We start from the raw sequence: 13738 nt of genomic DNA, 5'->3' as shown, positions 1-13738 counted from the left end.
CAATCTGGAGCAAGCTTGAGATTTGACAAACACTCTTTGGTACTCAAAGCTACACGCAGACTCAATCCTCCACCTAACTCCCCGAGGCGTGTCTCTCAGATGGACAGGGGTGTCAAACAGGGCGTGCGGGGTAATTGCAAAACCTGGGGTGCAGCGCTAAACGCTTCACTGTTTGCCTACCAATGACGGGGATGGGGTGGTTTGCTTAGTGAAGCCTAAGTGAGTGTGAAATGTGTGTAGTCTGCCTAACGACATCTTGACAGCCTATGATGAAACTCTACGACTCACAGCAGCCAGACAGAGTGCGATTATACTTCATCCTTTCAGCGGCAGGACCTTCAGGCAGCAGCATAGCAGCATCTCTGTGTTCTCTATCAGTCCACACACATTATGACAGTTTGAATGAGCGCAGACTTACACGCAGATGTTTAGCTCCCTCTGAATAGGGAACAGTTCTGCTCATGCAAATGACTTTCTACTAAGTCATTCGACCACAAGGAGCCGTGACACAAATGATCAAGAGTTGAACACACCTGCTGAGATGAGAGAAGCTCTAAAATACTTGTGATTTGGGAAATACCCTTATTTCAGAAAAGGAGGGGTTATAAGCAAAGAGACTGGTACTCGGTTAGATGTATATATTGACTGTTATGCTTTTATTTATGTCTTTATTGTGTGCATATGTATAAATGTGTCTGTTGATTGTGTATATATATGTTATGTATATACATATTTGTATCTATATTTGTATTTTTTATTCCTCGGGATTGTGGGAAACGGTATTTCTAATTCTCTGTCTGTACCTTTATATATACAGCCTGTCTGCACCATGGATGTATAATAAGAATGTCTGCACACACAAACTGAAAGATTGACAATAAAGTTGACTTTGAAATGGTACAAAATATGCCAACCAGTGCCTCTAAAACTTGCTAATTATTACTTTATTTCTCTTCTGAGTTGTGGTTTTATCAAAAGGTTATGTGCTGGACTGGACTCTGTGACTTCCTGGAGTCTCCAAATGGTTGCTTTATAACCTAAAGGTGAAAAAATAATATATATATATATATATATATATATATCTCTTCTGGTTGCAGCATCCCATTGAACAGAAATATACAGTCTGTTTAATGGGATTACATGTCCCCTATGCAAGTGAGAAGATTTGAAGTTTATATAAATGAGAAGATGAATGGGTAGCTTCATAGAAAGAGTAAGCATTACCCCAAAATGTTGTGCCTGCATAGAAACCTTGATAATGGACATGAGGCAGACACCTGGCTTACCTTTCAGCAGGTAACATTGTTGAACACAACACCATACAAGCACATAAGCAGCGTGTTCAGATCCAGCTGGCTCAGTGTGGATCTCTGAGGCTAAACCCTGCTATCCAAGCTGGATGGGAAAGTGTTTGGACAGCTCGAGTGAGATGATCCTTTCAATTGTGTGAACAAAAGGCTCCCAAAACAAGCTCTCACTCTTGGACCTGAACTGGTGCAGTATGGTAAACTCATCAGAGAATGCTCGTGGCCCCTTTTGCTCCTCACTCATCTCCATCCTTTACATGCAACAGCTGCACATACCCATCCCTGTCTGCATCCAAATACCAGCATTAGCAGCAGGCTAGGAATACTCCGAAGTTCAAACTGTCACAAAGCATTTGCCACCAGACAGTCAATCTCTTATGGAGTGACAGAGATTTAGTCATAGAGACGCGCAGCTCTGTCTCTTTGACATGTGTGTTGGAGGCTGCAAAAGCCGGCCAGCTTCTTTCAGGAGCAGTAAGAAAACAAAAATGATAGCATTTTAGGATCACTTTGTTTCCGTGTTGGACCTAAACACCAGGGGCTATTTCAAGAACTCTAATTTTAGACCTGGTTAATACATTTAGGATTCATGAAACACCTTCTGCTAGTGTTGGCAGACCGGTGGATATTTATTAACCATGGTTCCGTTAAAAGATGTCAGGGGAAAAAACGATTTCACTAATGTTTAGCGTAGATCACACGGAAGTGCAGCGAAAGCAAAGGGAAGCTAAAACAAAGTGCACATTTGTTTGCTGAGGCAAATGTCAACTTCTGTGAAAGACAGTCTGCTGCAGGGTAGATGGCCTGCCAACTGCATCTATTCAACAACAGACACCAACACAGACTGAGAGGGGGGGGGGGCTTTATGTGTGAGGGTTGGGGGTAAAACTGAAAAACCAGAGGAGAACTGACAGTGTGTGAAGAAGGGTGTTTATTTATTCTGAGGTGAGCAGAGAGGATATTCTGATGTATAATTACAGAGAGAGAAATGGTTGCAGAATAGTGTGTGTGCCTCCGCTTCACCACGCATCACAGTATGTATTAGGGCTGCTTAATTAATCGTATTTTAATCGCAATTACGACTTGCAACGATTACGAAAACAACATAATTGAAATAAAACGATTATTTTTTTATTATTAGGCTACTTTTCTTTTCTTTTTTGATTGGTTTTTCAGTTGAATTATAGTTAAAGTTCAGGGTAATCAACTGTTCAAAACATACTGTTCAACATTTTTTTCTCCAATAAATTGATGTTTTCAAAGTAAATGGATAATCGTTTTTAATAATTGTGATATCAATTATTGACCCAAATAATCGAGATTATGATTTTTGCCATAATCGAGCAGCCCTAGTGTGTGTGTGTGTGTGTGTGTGTGTGTGTGTGTGTGTGTGTGTGTGTGTGTGTGTGTGTGTGTGTGTGTGTGTGTGTGTGTGTGTGTGTGTGTGTGTGTGTGTGTGTGTGTGTGTGTACTGCATGCCAGCTCCACGCTACAGAGGCCATACTTGTCAGTGTCAATGAGGACAATGTATGTCTGAGGTTATCCAGGGGGCTTAGCACACACATGACTGCACATACAGTATATGATATGTGTGTGTGTGTGTGTGTGTGTGTGTGTGTGTGTGTGTGTGTGTGTGTGTGTGTGTGTGTGTGTGTGTGTGTGTGTGTGTGTGTGTGTGTGTGTGTGTGTGTGTGTGTGTGTGTGTGTGTGTGTGTGTGTGTGTGTGTGTGTGTGTGTGTGTGTGTGTGTGTGTGTGTGTGTGTGGTCAATCTGTCATCGGGGGGAAGTTCATTTTCATTTGCATCTCCAAAACAAGTACAGTCGTATCTCACACACATGAAGATCGAATAGTTTCCCACATATGTTCTGGTGAGGCTTACATTTTTTTTGAAGAATGCCAACCATAGCTGACTTCCTTTATGGATGAAAAAAAAAACATACTGTAGGAAAGGAGGTAAATAATAAGGAGATAATAGACATTTTAACTCGCACCACGTCTGATATAAATCAACTCATATCATGAATCAAGGCTTGTGTTATAGAAGTGTGAAGGTAGCACCAAGGTTATAGATAAATATAAAAAACAATTCATTATGTTCTAATGAAGACCAGGCTTAGGAGGGTTAGGAAAAGGCGGAGGGTAAACACTTCAACAATTTTAACCAAAACCAAATGTCAACATTTTGAAGAAGAAAAAAATGGAAATGTGAGCAGCATCTACAGCACTGTTTATTATGAACAGGACACACTCATGTTTTGATTGAAGGCAACAAGTCCCTGTTCCAGCTTTTCTGTCACCGCTACTCACATTAGGTTTCACTGCGAGAAGAGAGGCTGTCGCAGTCACAACTACACTACTCTCTCTGTCACTCAAGTTTCCCTCCACACTCACACACATAATACCAGAACAGCTGCAGCAGTGATATGAAAAATAAACAACAAAAAGAAAAGAACTGAACTTTAACACAGAGGTGTAAAGATATGAAACGAGCGCTTACCAGAGAAACAGGGCTATCCCAAAATCTGCATTCAGTGGCTGGTTGGCAGAAAGTGGTTGGGTTTGTTTGGTGCGTGTGTATCCTTCGTCTGCAGCTTCCGGTGCTACATTAAAGACATGAGAGCTGTTTTCTGGAGAGGTTCACACAGGACGCAGCGGTGTGACTCGTTGCTCAGCCTGCGCACATTTCTGGACGTGAGAGACTCGGAGCTGTTCATTTCAGTCTGCTCCGCTCTGAGCCCCGCCAGGCAGCAGGACGCTGCTGCTGGGAGGAGGAGTGTCGAGAGCCGCCGCGGCGCGAAGCTTCATGGGTAATGTAGTTCACGACTACTAAAGCTTAACTTGCACTTGGAATATTTACTGCAAAGCCAATTTTAATAGGAAATTACCTTTACGCACACTAATATGAATAACAATATACAAAATGTAACAAAGCTGAACGTAAGATGCATGAATATATTCAACACATTAGGAGATTAAAATATATATTAAAGAAAATATTGTGTGGGCAGGGGAAACAATATGAACCATTAAACAGGCACATGCTTGTAAGATTACTTCATGTTTGTCTCTGGGGAATGGGCCGGTAGGCCTAGATGGACCGGTTGCTATAATATAGCTTCTGATCTTGGCGTCGGGGGTCTCAATAGCGCCATAGAGTCCCCTATCGGTTGGGGCCCTTGGGGGAACTGTTGAAATCCAGCCTCTCCTCCTGGCTGGCTGGAGAAGAAGGTTGCACAGCCACGGCCACGGATACAGCTTCACTTGTGGAGCTAGATGGCAATGATGGTGCATGGTGGTGAGGCAGGTGAGCTCAGCGTCCACACGTCGGCGTGCGTTGAAGCGTGCAGGTGGGCGTGTCTGAAACTCGACCAACAACCAATCACATGAATCTCCCGCCCCGGACACAAGGGCACGCGGTTTGATTGGCTAGAGCTTGTACTGGCATATGATTTGATTGGCTGACTCTTCCGTCGAAGCTTCAAAAGTTGAATATTGCTCGACTTTTGAAGCGAGCAACGTGACCAACGCGTAGCAACGCGACCAACGCGTAGCAACGCGACCAACGCGTAGCGACGCTCCCACAATGCAGTTCGGCGAAGCGTGACGTCACCCCATTCAAAGTGAATGGGCAGAAGCGTTGAAGCTTCAACGCACGGCGCCGTGTGGACGGGCCTCCGGCTGCCGCTGCACGTCAACATTGCTAACGTTAGCGCTCGATTTCGAGGACGATGTATGACAAAAACAACTGTCTAATTTCGTCAGTTTAGATGTTATATCTCCTTGTTCTCTCTTGTCCTTTCTCTTTTGAGCACCGCTCTTGTGCTTTGGTTTGCTGTACATTATAAATGCAAGCTATTACATTTTTTATAATGCTGCCGAACTTGCTGCTGCTAGCTACAGTACAGTACAGGTTGATTAAACCGTTCGCTCCTCACACAAAAAAAAATAAAAAAATGTTGATAGTAGTCGATAGTCGATAGTAGTTACGCCACTCAGTTCACCTTATGAGCCAATAATAATAAACTAATAGGATATAAGATAAAGTAAAATTGTAGTAAAATTGTCAATAATAAGAGGAAATAAAGCAAGAATAGAAAAATAATGTAATCATCAAAGCATCATTTTAACTATAGTAGCTATACACACTGAGTCTAAAGGTTTATGTTTTGCAGTCCATATTGTCAAGCCTCGAAGCTATATTTAGTTTACAGGTTTTTAATAAAAACTGATTTAACCATTAACCAGTTATTTCAAGCCTTTGTTGTTCATGTGCTGTATACTTATCACCAAAATATTTTAAAAAACGTTCTCAAAATTAAATGAAAAAACATTGTTGATGCTTATTGTTTACAAAGCATGGGGATTTTCAAAGGTTTAACAACAGGACGATCTTTTAGTTCCACTGTTACAATGATTCCATGATTCCATGTTTCAAAACATCTCAAAGGGAGATTAAAGTAAAACAGCAGACGTTACGTGTGTCTATTAGTCTAAGTCATTGATATATTCAAATTCCTCAGGACACCCTAAGGACTTCTGGGAGTCCCCGAGGGAGACATAACTTGTATTGAGACTGGTGTAATGAATAAAGAAATACCAAGCCTATCACTGTTTGTCTTGAGGGGGAAATACCTTTTCTCCAACAGTAAATAGACTGCTATTTCCCAAGAAACCCCCTGAGTGTTCACACATTGTTGAATGAATTCTCTTCCAGGAGCAGCTCCATGATTGACAATAATAGCTACTATAATCACATCTTAACTGGATGTTACCCAAAGTGTGAAAAGCAGAGGGTATATGACCTCTTTGTGAGACATAACATCATCATGTTATATGACACTTAATAATGACATACACCATTTAGTAGAAGTAACAATGACAGAGTCCAGCAGCATTAAACAGCACAGTTTTAAAAAAAAAACACTAGTGCCTCCTTGTAGGATCATTAAAATGAAAAGGACATTTTTTGAGTTATTTTTGTACTCAGGCAGAGAACTTGATAAATGAAATGCTGCACCAAGACAATACCTCTATTTTCTTTGCGGTCAAACATCCCCTTGAGCATTCATTGTTCCTGAGCGCTCTTTCCCCTACTTTCTGACTGCTGTACTTACAGCACAACTACATCATAAGTGTGACTGTGTATCTGTGTGTTGGGTGTGGGGAGTGTATAGGAAATGCTTTTGCCACTCAGAAGCTTTATGTCTAAATTTAGAGGCCCGTGCCGCCACTGTCCAACTGTCAGACGCTGCGTCGGACTGTCGGCCGCTCAGGAAAGAGACTGGAGGCGTGTTGAAGTTAGGATAAATCGAACTAACTGGGGTGGGCTGATCTGAGAATAACACATTTGTTCTGCACACGCCCTGAAAACAGAGTGGCTATAAATACCCAGCTATACTGAAGAGAGAGGAAGGAAGTGTAAATCTAGCGTAAAAATGTGTTTTTTTACCAAATGGGCAGATTAGGGGAGAGTGTGAAGTGTATTTCAACTTTAAACTTGACCACTTCTGACCAAACTTAATTGGTTTATTCAGAAAATATACTGAACTTACTTCATGTATGTATTTATTCATGCTGACATGAAATACACACATTATAGTCTTCACTGTGAAACGTCTGATGTGACAACCTTCCCTTGAGAAAATGACAAATTGTTGTTTTGATGTCATGCAGCAAACTCCCACATTACACACACGCTCATTTATTTTTTAGAAACAATTCATGCCATGATTACATTTGACTTAAGTGCCAACACATTCAGAATTTAAAGCATTAACATTTCCGACATGTTTTTTATACCCTGTCAGGCTTTTGACCTCTTTTCATCTGCAGAGTGCAGGAAGCAGCATTAGTGGCCGAGCATTTCCGTCTTGCCTGTCTATTTGATTATGAAAAGTGTCTGTTTGATTGTCTATTTGGAGAGCAGCACCTCCTTAATTGACTTAGTGCAGTGACAGACCCCCACTTGTTTTCTTTTAACATAATTCTTCTTTGTGACATCGTTTGTCAGATGTTTGCAGGAAGGTGCCAAAGTCAGTTTCCCTGTGAGTTTGATAATGAGCTTTGTCATGTGGTTGCGAACGAGATGGAGCTGTTTACATACTGTCAGCACACAAAGGCTTTTAATCTACACGTGTGTTATTAAACTATTATTAAGTGCTTAAGTGCTCTGGCGGGGAAATAAACAGGCTAATCAGATTTTCTAAGTAAACGAGGTACTGTATATGAACTGTGTTTCAATAAAAGTACTTTTTTCTAACTTTTACTTCAGTAAAAGTACCAAAATAATTACAATAGTATCAAAGATAAAGTACTTATTCTGCACAATGTCCTGCTTTAATATAACAATATTATATTATTGGATTATAACTATTGAAACATTAATGTGTTCATCACTTTAACTATCCCTGAGAATCAATAAAGTCTTAATGATATATTATAATTGATTTTTTGATAATATGTTGTACCACTTATCTAAAACAGGAATTTGACTTAAGTTATCAGATAAATGTTGTGAAGTTAAATATTTGGTTCTGAATTGACTGTAACAACACCTTGTCTAGACCCCGTGTTGGAAATGCATTTACACTTTAGGGGTGCAGAATTACAATCCATACATTTCCCACCTCCCTTCACATAATGGTGTATATTATACACCGACTTTCAAAGAGCAAGTACAAGATGCATATCAAATGTGGCCAAATATCTTTGAAGGATTGTATGAAAGCAAAACATTTAATATGAGATTGAGATTCAAATTCATAAAAAAACTGACAATTCAACTGATGAACAGGCATTCATTTTAAACCCAAAATCATCAATATGATCACATATTCCTACATTTATTTGGCCTGTATAGCTTATTTATGTCTATGTGTGTCATTTGTGTACCCTTTTTGTATGAATTCTCAGTAAACTATGTCACACTGGTGAGTTATTTATCCTCTTGCGCCCTCTAGCGACAGAGGTCAGCAGCACCAACCTCTGCTGAGGTCAGAGGTCACACAACAGAAAACATGGCGGCTTCCAGTAAATTGACCGTGGTGTTGAAAGCTGTGAAGAACATAACAGTCCAGTTTTGTCCATTTGAATCAAATGTCGGGTCAACACGGTAAGAGTTGTTTGTTAAATGTCTCGTTGTGTCGTAGGGTCTTTTTGTGTGACTGCACTGTGGTTTAAAGCCGTAATTTGACAATGAGGCGACTGTCTGTTCAGACAGCAGTCACCACCAGAAGATATGATTATAGTTTAGTCTTTAGGACACATTTTATTTAGTTTAAAACGTGTTCTTGTCAAACAAGAATGCTTGAATGAGATTGTGTGGCGTGTGGGTACAAAGTTAAATACGAACGACATAAGGATTTCCTAGTTTTCCCACTGCACGTTACCCTAGCTACAATTTCAATTATTTACTTTTATTATAGTTCAGCTAAAACTGTTTTATACTTATCCGTCAAAACTAAATTACATAGTATGAGTTAGTCTAAATGCCTTTAATTTTTCAGTTAATCTGGTTGACTAGACATGTTTTTAGGACTGTGTGCGTGTATAGATCAGGGGTGCCCAACCTTTTTTGAACCGAGAGCTACTTTTAAAGTTGCCAGTCTGCCGAGATCTACCAGTCCAAATAGAGAGGCGTAGCCATTACTGACAGCCTACTACCAGGTAAATACACACTTCTACTTGAATAAAACTGACCTTTGTACGATTAATATTACTCACACACAATGAGTCATATTTTGTGCCATTATATAAAAATAGTGTTGCTACAAAAGTATAAATTAGGCTTACTAATAAGACAAATCAGATCTGAAGCTACACCGGAATCTGCTGCCAAAGTGCAATATTAATAGAATCAAACCCTTTTTTTTGCATTTTAGTAGAATATAAAAAGAAATGCCTTTTTTAAAATAGGATGCAAGCAACACTAGTTTCTTAACCTGAATTAATAATAGACTATAATCAATTTAAACAGAACAGATCTTAATGTTTGCATTCTTATACCATTTTGTACAATAATTATAATGAATAAGTTCAAACAAACTAAAACTTACAGCTGATTAATAACGGTATCTAACTTGAGTTTTTATTATATCAAAAACCTGTTGAAATGCTACTGTTATTTTTACTGTCCCCCAAAAGCGCGTCGGCAGCCTCCAGGAATGCTTCTTTCACAACTTCGCCGTCTTAAGGCCCTGACACACCAAGCAGTCACCAGAGGACTAGCCGACGCTGAAGTCGGCTGTTGCCTGGCCGTGTTCTCCTGCGTTTTGGCCATGTGTCGCACGGGAACACACCGCACCGACTTCAGTGCATGAGTGGCAATAACTCTCCTTACCAGCAGGCGGCGGTAGTGTGTATTCGTCATTCAAAAGAGGCAACAACCGGAAGACAGAGAAGAAGAAGAGTATCTTTTCTCCGTAATATCATACAGAGCTGGCCTCTCCTGGATCAAGGTGATGAGCAGGTCTTCGTTTGCATCATTCCAGATCGCCATGATGAGATGAAAATGAATAGCAGTCTGTGTGTGCCTTCTTAAATCGTTTGTTTACGTCCCTCACTTCCGCTTCGCTTCTCATGCACTGATTTGCTAGCTGAACAGCCAATCAGAGTGATTATTTGGTCTGGCAGTCCAAATAAGGCGTGTCACGGTCGACGGTGCGGGACACACCAACCTGACTACGGCGCCGCGAATGCCCGACAGCCTCTGACGGCCTCTGACTCCCAAAATCGGGTTGGTGTGTCAGGGCCTTTAGAAAGACGTCATGTGTTTCGCAAGAACGTGACTGACACGATAAGATGCTATGGTAGCAGCCTTGCTCTTGTTGTTGGGCCTGGTGAAAATGGACTGCTGTGAGCTGTCCTTTCAGGTCCCTCACCTTTTGGGAGCGTAGGGCAGAATTAGGAGGGAATTCCGTCTCGTAGCGTTTGTGCACTGTTTTGAAATGCCGCTCCTAAATTACCCTTATTCTATAAAGCCACGCTCGCATTGCAGATGAGACAGATGGACTTTGAATTGGAATAGATACACAAATAATCATCCTCCCACTCGGAGTGAAAATTATATATTTTGGGCTGTCACTCCTGTTGACACGGACAACGTCAGCGAAATAGTGCCCACCAGCCACGCCCCGACACATGGGGTCACGCCGGCCAATCACAAAGCTTTGATGCGTTCAAGTGCATTATTCTGGTACAGGAAGATTATGTTATAGGACATTAACGATAAAAATGAATATTGTTGTTCTATTTTTAGACGCATCTCGCGATCGACTGGTTGGGCACCCCTGGTATAAATTAATTGATTGGCATCTTCCTGAGTTTCCTATTGCATTTGTTTCCCATTTGAAGGCGGGACTAATTACACCTTTTGCATTTGTATTGGTAGAAATAGAGCTGTGACCCATCAATGCTTGGGTTTACCTTAACTCTGAGCAGAGGTGTATTAATCCAGAATAACTGAAAACACCTTTGCATGTGTTTAGAGGCGATGTTTTTTCAACTTATTCTGACTGATCAGACTTCCCATGATAACCTTTAGCTAAGCAATGTTTGAATTTTAGGAGATGACCAAACTTCACCAACCAATACAAATAATAAATGTGCACCCCTCCCTTGATGTCAGTCTGCACACTCCCACACAGGAACAAATCAACACCAGCCAAATGGTGGTGGTGGTGGTCAAATGTATATGGGAAATGTTGGTTGAAAAATCTACTGAGTGGCTCATTACATTTGAAACATTCACTAGCAATGTGGCTGGTGCAAGGAACAAATATGTTTCACCCTGCTCCAACGGGGTCATGCGATGGGGCCTATTCAAGCTAAATAAGTAACATCGTCTGTGACGGTTGGGGTGTGTGTAAGGCCATTATTCAGCAATGTTGGTATTGGTGAATGGTGTTTTACTCATACATGTAAGCCACATGTAATTAACAAGTGTGTCTATAATCTGTAATGTGGTAGAGGACAAAACATTCAGAAATGTAAGTATGTGGCAATATTACATTGTAGAAAAAGGCACTTTGTGTTGAAGTGCAAAGTAGAACAAAATGGAAAGTTGGATACAAGAACTTCAAATTGTACATTATAAATGTATTAAGTACTTTCTATCACTACTGTATTATTGGATAATTAATCTGAGATATGCTGGTCTGTCCTGCAGGATGTTTCTGTCCGTGATGAGCTCACATAAGGTCCGAGCTACCAACTTGAACTGTGAGGTGATCTCCACAGTGAAGCATGACAGGTCTGAACCTGGAGTGGAAATCACTTACTGTGAGTATTACCTGCCTGCCTTCATGTGTGGGACAATATATGTAATGGTGTGGTTCTATGAAGCAGTGTTGTTTTGGCTGTTGAGTTTTGCATTTGCCGTACATATTCCAGGCATTGTTTAATTCACGAAAGATGTGTAGAGACATATAGGCTCATTGTTTTACTTGCATTATGGAAATGATGGAGAAAAATTAAATGACATTTGTTTGAATTAGATTTATTATTGGAAAAAATTAGCGTTCTTTTGAATTGCATTTTCTCTGAATCAGAAACACTGTATTTATCCCCATGGGGAAATTAGATTTACTAACAGTTGCTGTATTTTAGAATACAATTAAATATATAAAGAATAACAAGAAGAATTAAAACATGCTCATATAACTACAACAACAATAAACATGTTTCTTATTAAATTATTTACTGTAGTTTCATAATATTTACAACAATAATTAAGGCATACAAATAGTTAATTACTCAAAATGTACAGTGTAATATAGTAATGTCATATACGTGTTGCACGGTTAAATACTTAATGTACTTTACTACTTCAAGTAGTTAGAAGACACTACAGAAACTGTAGGATTACTCTACATAAGAAGTTGACTTGAGGTAGTGCTTGAAGACAAAAATGTTACTTGATTTGAAGTTATAGTGGGTGGGTGGGCTCTTAGAAAATATTTGAACTAGGTTATTGTGGAGAGGTGATCTTTAAATAAATGAACTTTACCCAGTAAAAAAACACTGAGGTTTTTAAAATGTATTTAACTTTTATAAAGTTAGGAGAGTCCCATTGATATTAACAATCTCTTTTTCAAAGTAAATCTGAACATTTAAAGAGACATATTTGTTGTGGTCTCCTGGTGGATGTTTTTTAAAAGTCAGGGTGTATCGTCATTGTAACTACAGCTCAGCACATACAGCACAGCGCCTACAGCTAAGTGTGTGTTTTAGTCTTGGAATTTCCTGCTGATGTTGTTACTACATGATATTACTCACACACAATGAGTCAAGTACTTGTCAAAAGTCAAAATGTCTGCCATAGGTCAGCAGGACTGTGTGCGGATGTTGCCCATTGTGTGTTACTCGACTTCTGCTCAGTTACATTTTCACCTTTTTTACTCCTTATACAGAGAGATTTGTAAATGTGTCATTATGGGTCATTTAAATGTGTCTTTGTCTCTCTCTACTACAGTGGACGGAGATAAGCTGATGTTGAAGGGAGCGAAGCTGAACTGCAGCGAGATGCTGAGTGCATTTCAGTCGATGTGCGCAGCCAAGGAACTACAGGCAAAACTCGCAGCAGCAAAGAAATAATAATGATATGTGTTGAATTTAACTGTGATCTTTGTATATTCCTGGATGTTAAATATTAAAGTATTTCATATAAATGTGTTTGTTCTGTTGTGGTTTGACCTTTGATTTACTGACACTACACTGATGTAATGTGATGGACAGGCATGATACTGAGTCACTCCTCTTCCTCTTATGATTCCAAGTTCCTCCACCATCTAAGCATCAAATTCTTGATCCTCTATGCGGACATAATCAAATTCACTGCTATGAAATTTAAAAAAAGTACTGCACCTTCTTCTCAAGAGAACATATTTGACATTATCCCCATCAGCTATGCTTATTTTTGATATTAAAGACATCGATTGAAATGCTTTACCTGCTAAAAAATGTGCTGTGATCAGTGCAGAGTCATGGTGTATCATTGCGTATGTGCCATTTTCCTGATAAAAGAGATCATTCCAGCGTTTGAGAGTACATTATGCAAGCTCCAACCTTTGACACAGCAGGCTTAAATGTAATTTGGCACAGATTTAAATGCAGCCCCAGTGAAAAGAAAAAAAACCCAGGCACAGATAACTGAAAACCTGCCCCCTCTGCTTGTCACCCTCTGTACCATTAGCATATGTAACATACTAGCTATTCTTTGTGGATGAATTATGACATTCACAGTTTTCACGTAACAAGTATTTTTTATCAGTTCCTCTGAGAGCTAAAAACATGGTCCTGATGGTTCTATGACACTGCCATCTAAAATGTGTGTGCCCACTAATTAGTTGTCCTCCATAAAATGTTTTATAAGTTGTAACTACTGTAGTTGTAACTTCAATAGTAAATAATGTATTAATGCATTACAGATCAG

The 13738-nt window shown here is 39.8% G+C and overlaps 2 protein-coding genes across 2 annotated transcripts in view; one reads left to right on the top strand and one right to left on the bottom strand.

Moving 5' to 3' along the window:
- pag1 (phosphoprotein membrane anchor with glycosphingolipid microdomains 1) overlaps positions 1–4064 on the bottom strand; it is a 50985-nt gene extending 46921 nt beyond the window's left edge. The window contains exon 1 of the mRNA XM_034094006.2: positions 3806–4064. The gene's annotated coding sequence lies outside the window, so the exon portion shown is untranslated. The remainder of the gene's footprint in view (positions 1–3805) is intronic.
- A 4222-nt stretch (positions 4065–8286) lies between these two features.
- Positions 8287–12978, top strand: mrpl53 (mitochondrial ribosomal protein L53). Its single transcript, XM_034094007.2, has 3 exons — positions 8287–8419; positions 11474–11586; positions 12779–12978. Exons 1-3 carry the CDS (start codon positions 8325–8327, stop codon positions 12898–12900), a joined length of 330 nt encoding a protein of 109 aa, XP_033949898.1. The 5' UTR covers positions 8287–8324; the 3' UTR covers positions 12901–12978.
- Positions 12979–13738: the final 760 nt, after the last annotated feature.

Source organism: Pseudochaenichthys georgianus, chromosome 11 (genome assembly GCF_902827115.2).
Source record: "Pseudochaenichthys georgianus chromosome 11, fPseGeo1.2, whole genome shotgun sequence".
Lineage (NCBI taxonomy): Eukaryota > Metazoa > Chordata > Actinopteri > Perciformes > Channichthyidae > Pseudochaenichthys > Pseudochaenichthys georgianus.
Note: the sequence above shows the minus strand (reverse complement) of the source record. Positions and strands in the feature narration are given on the sequence as shown.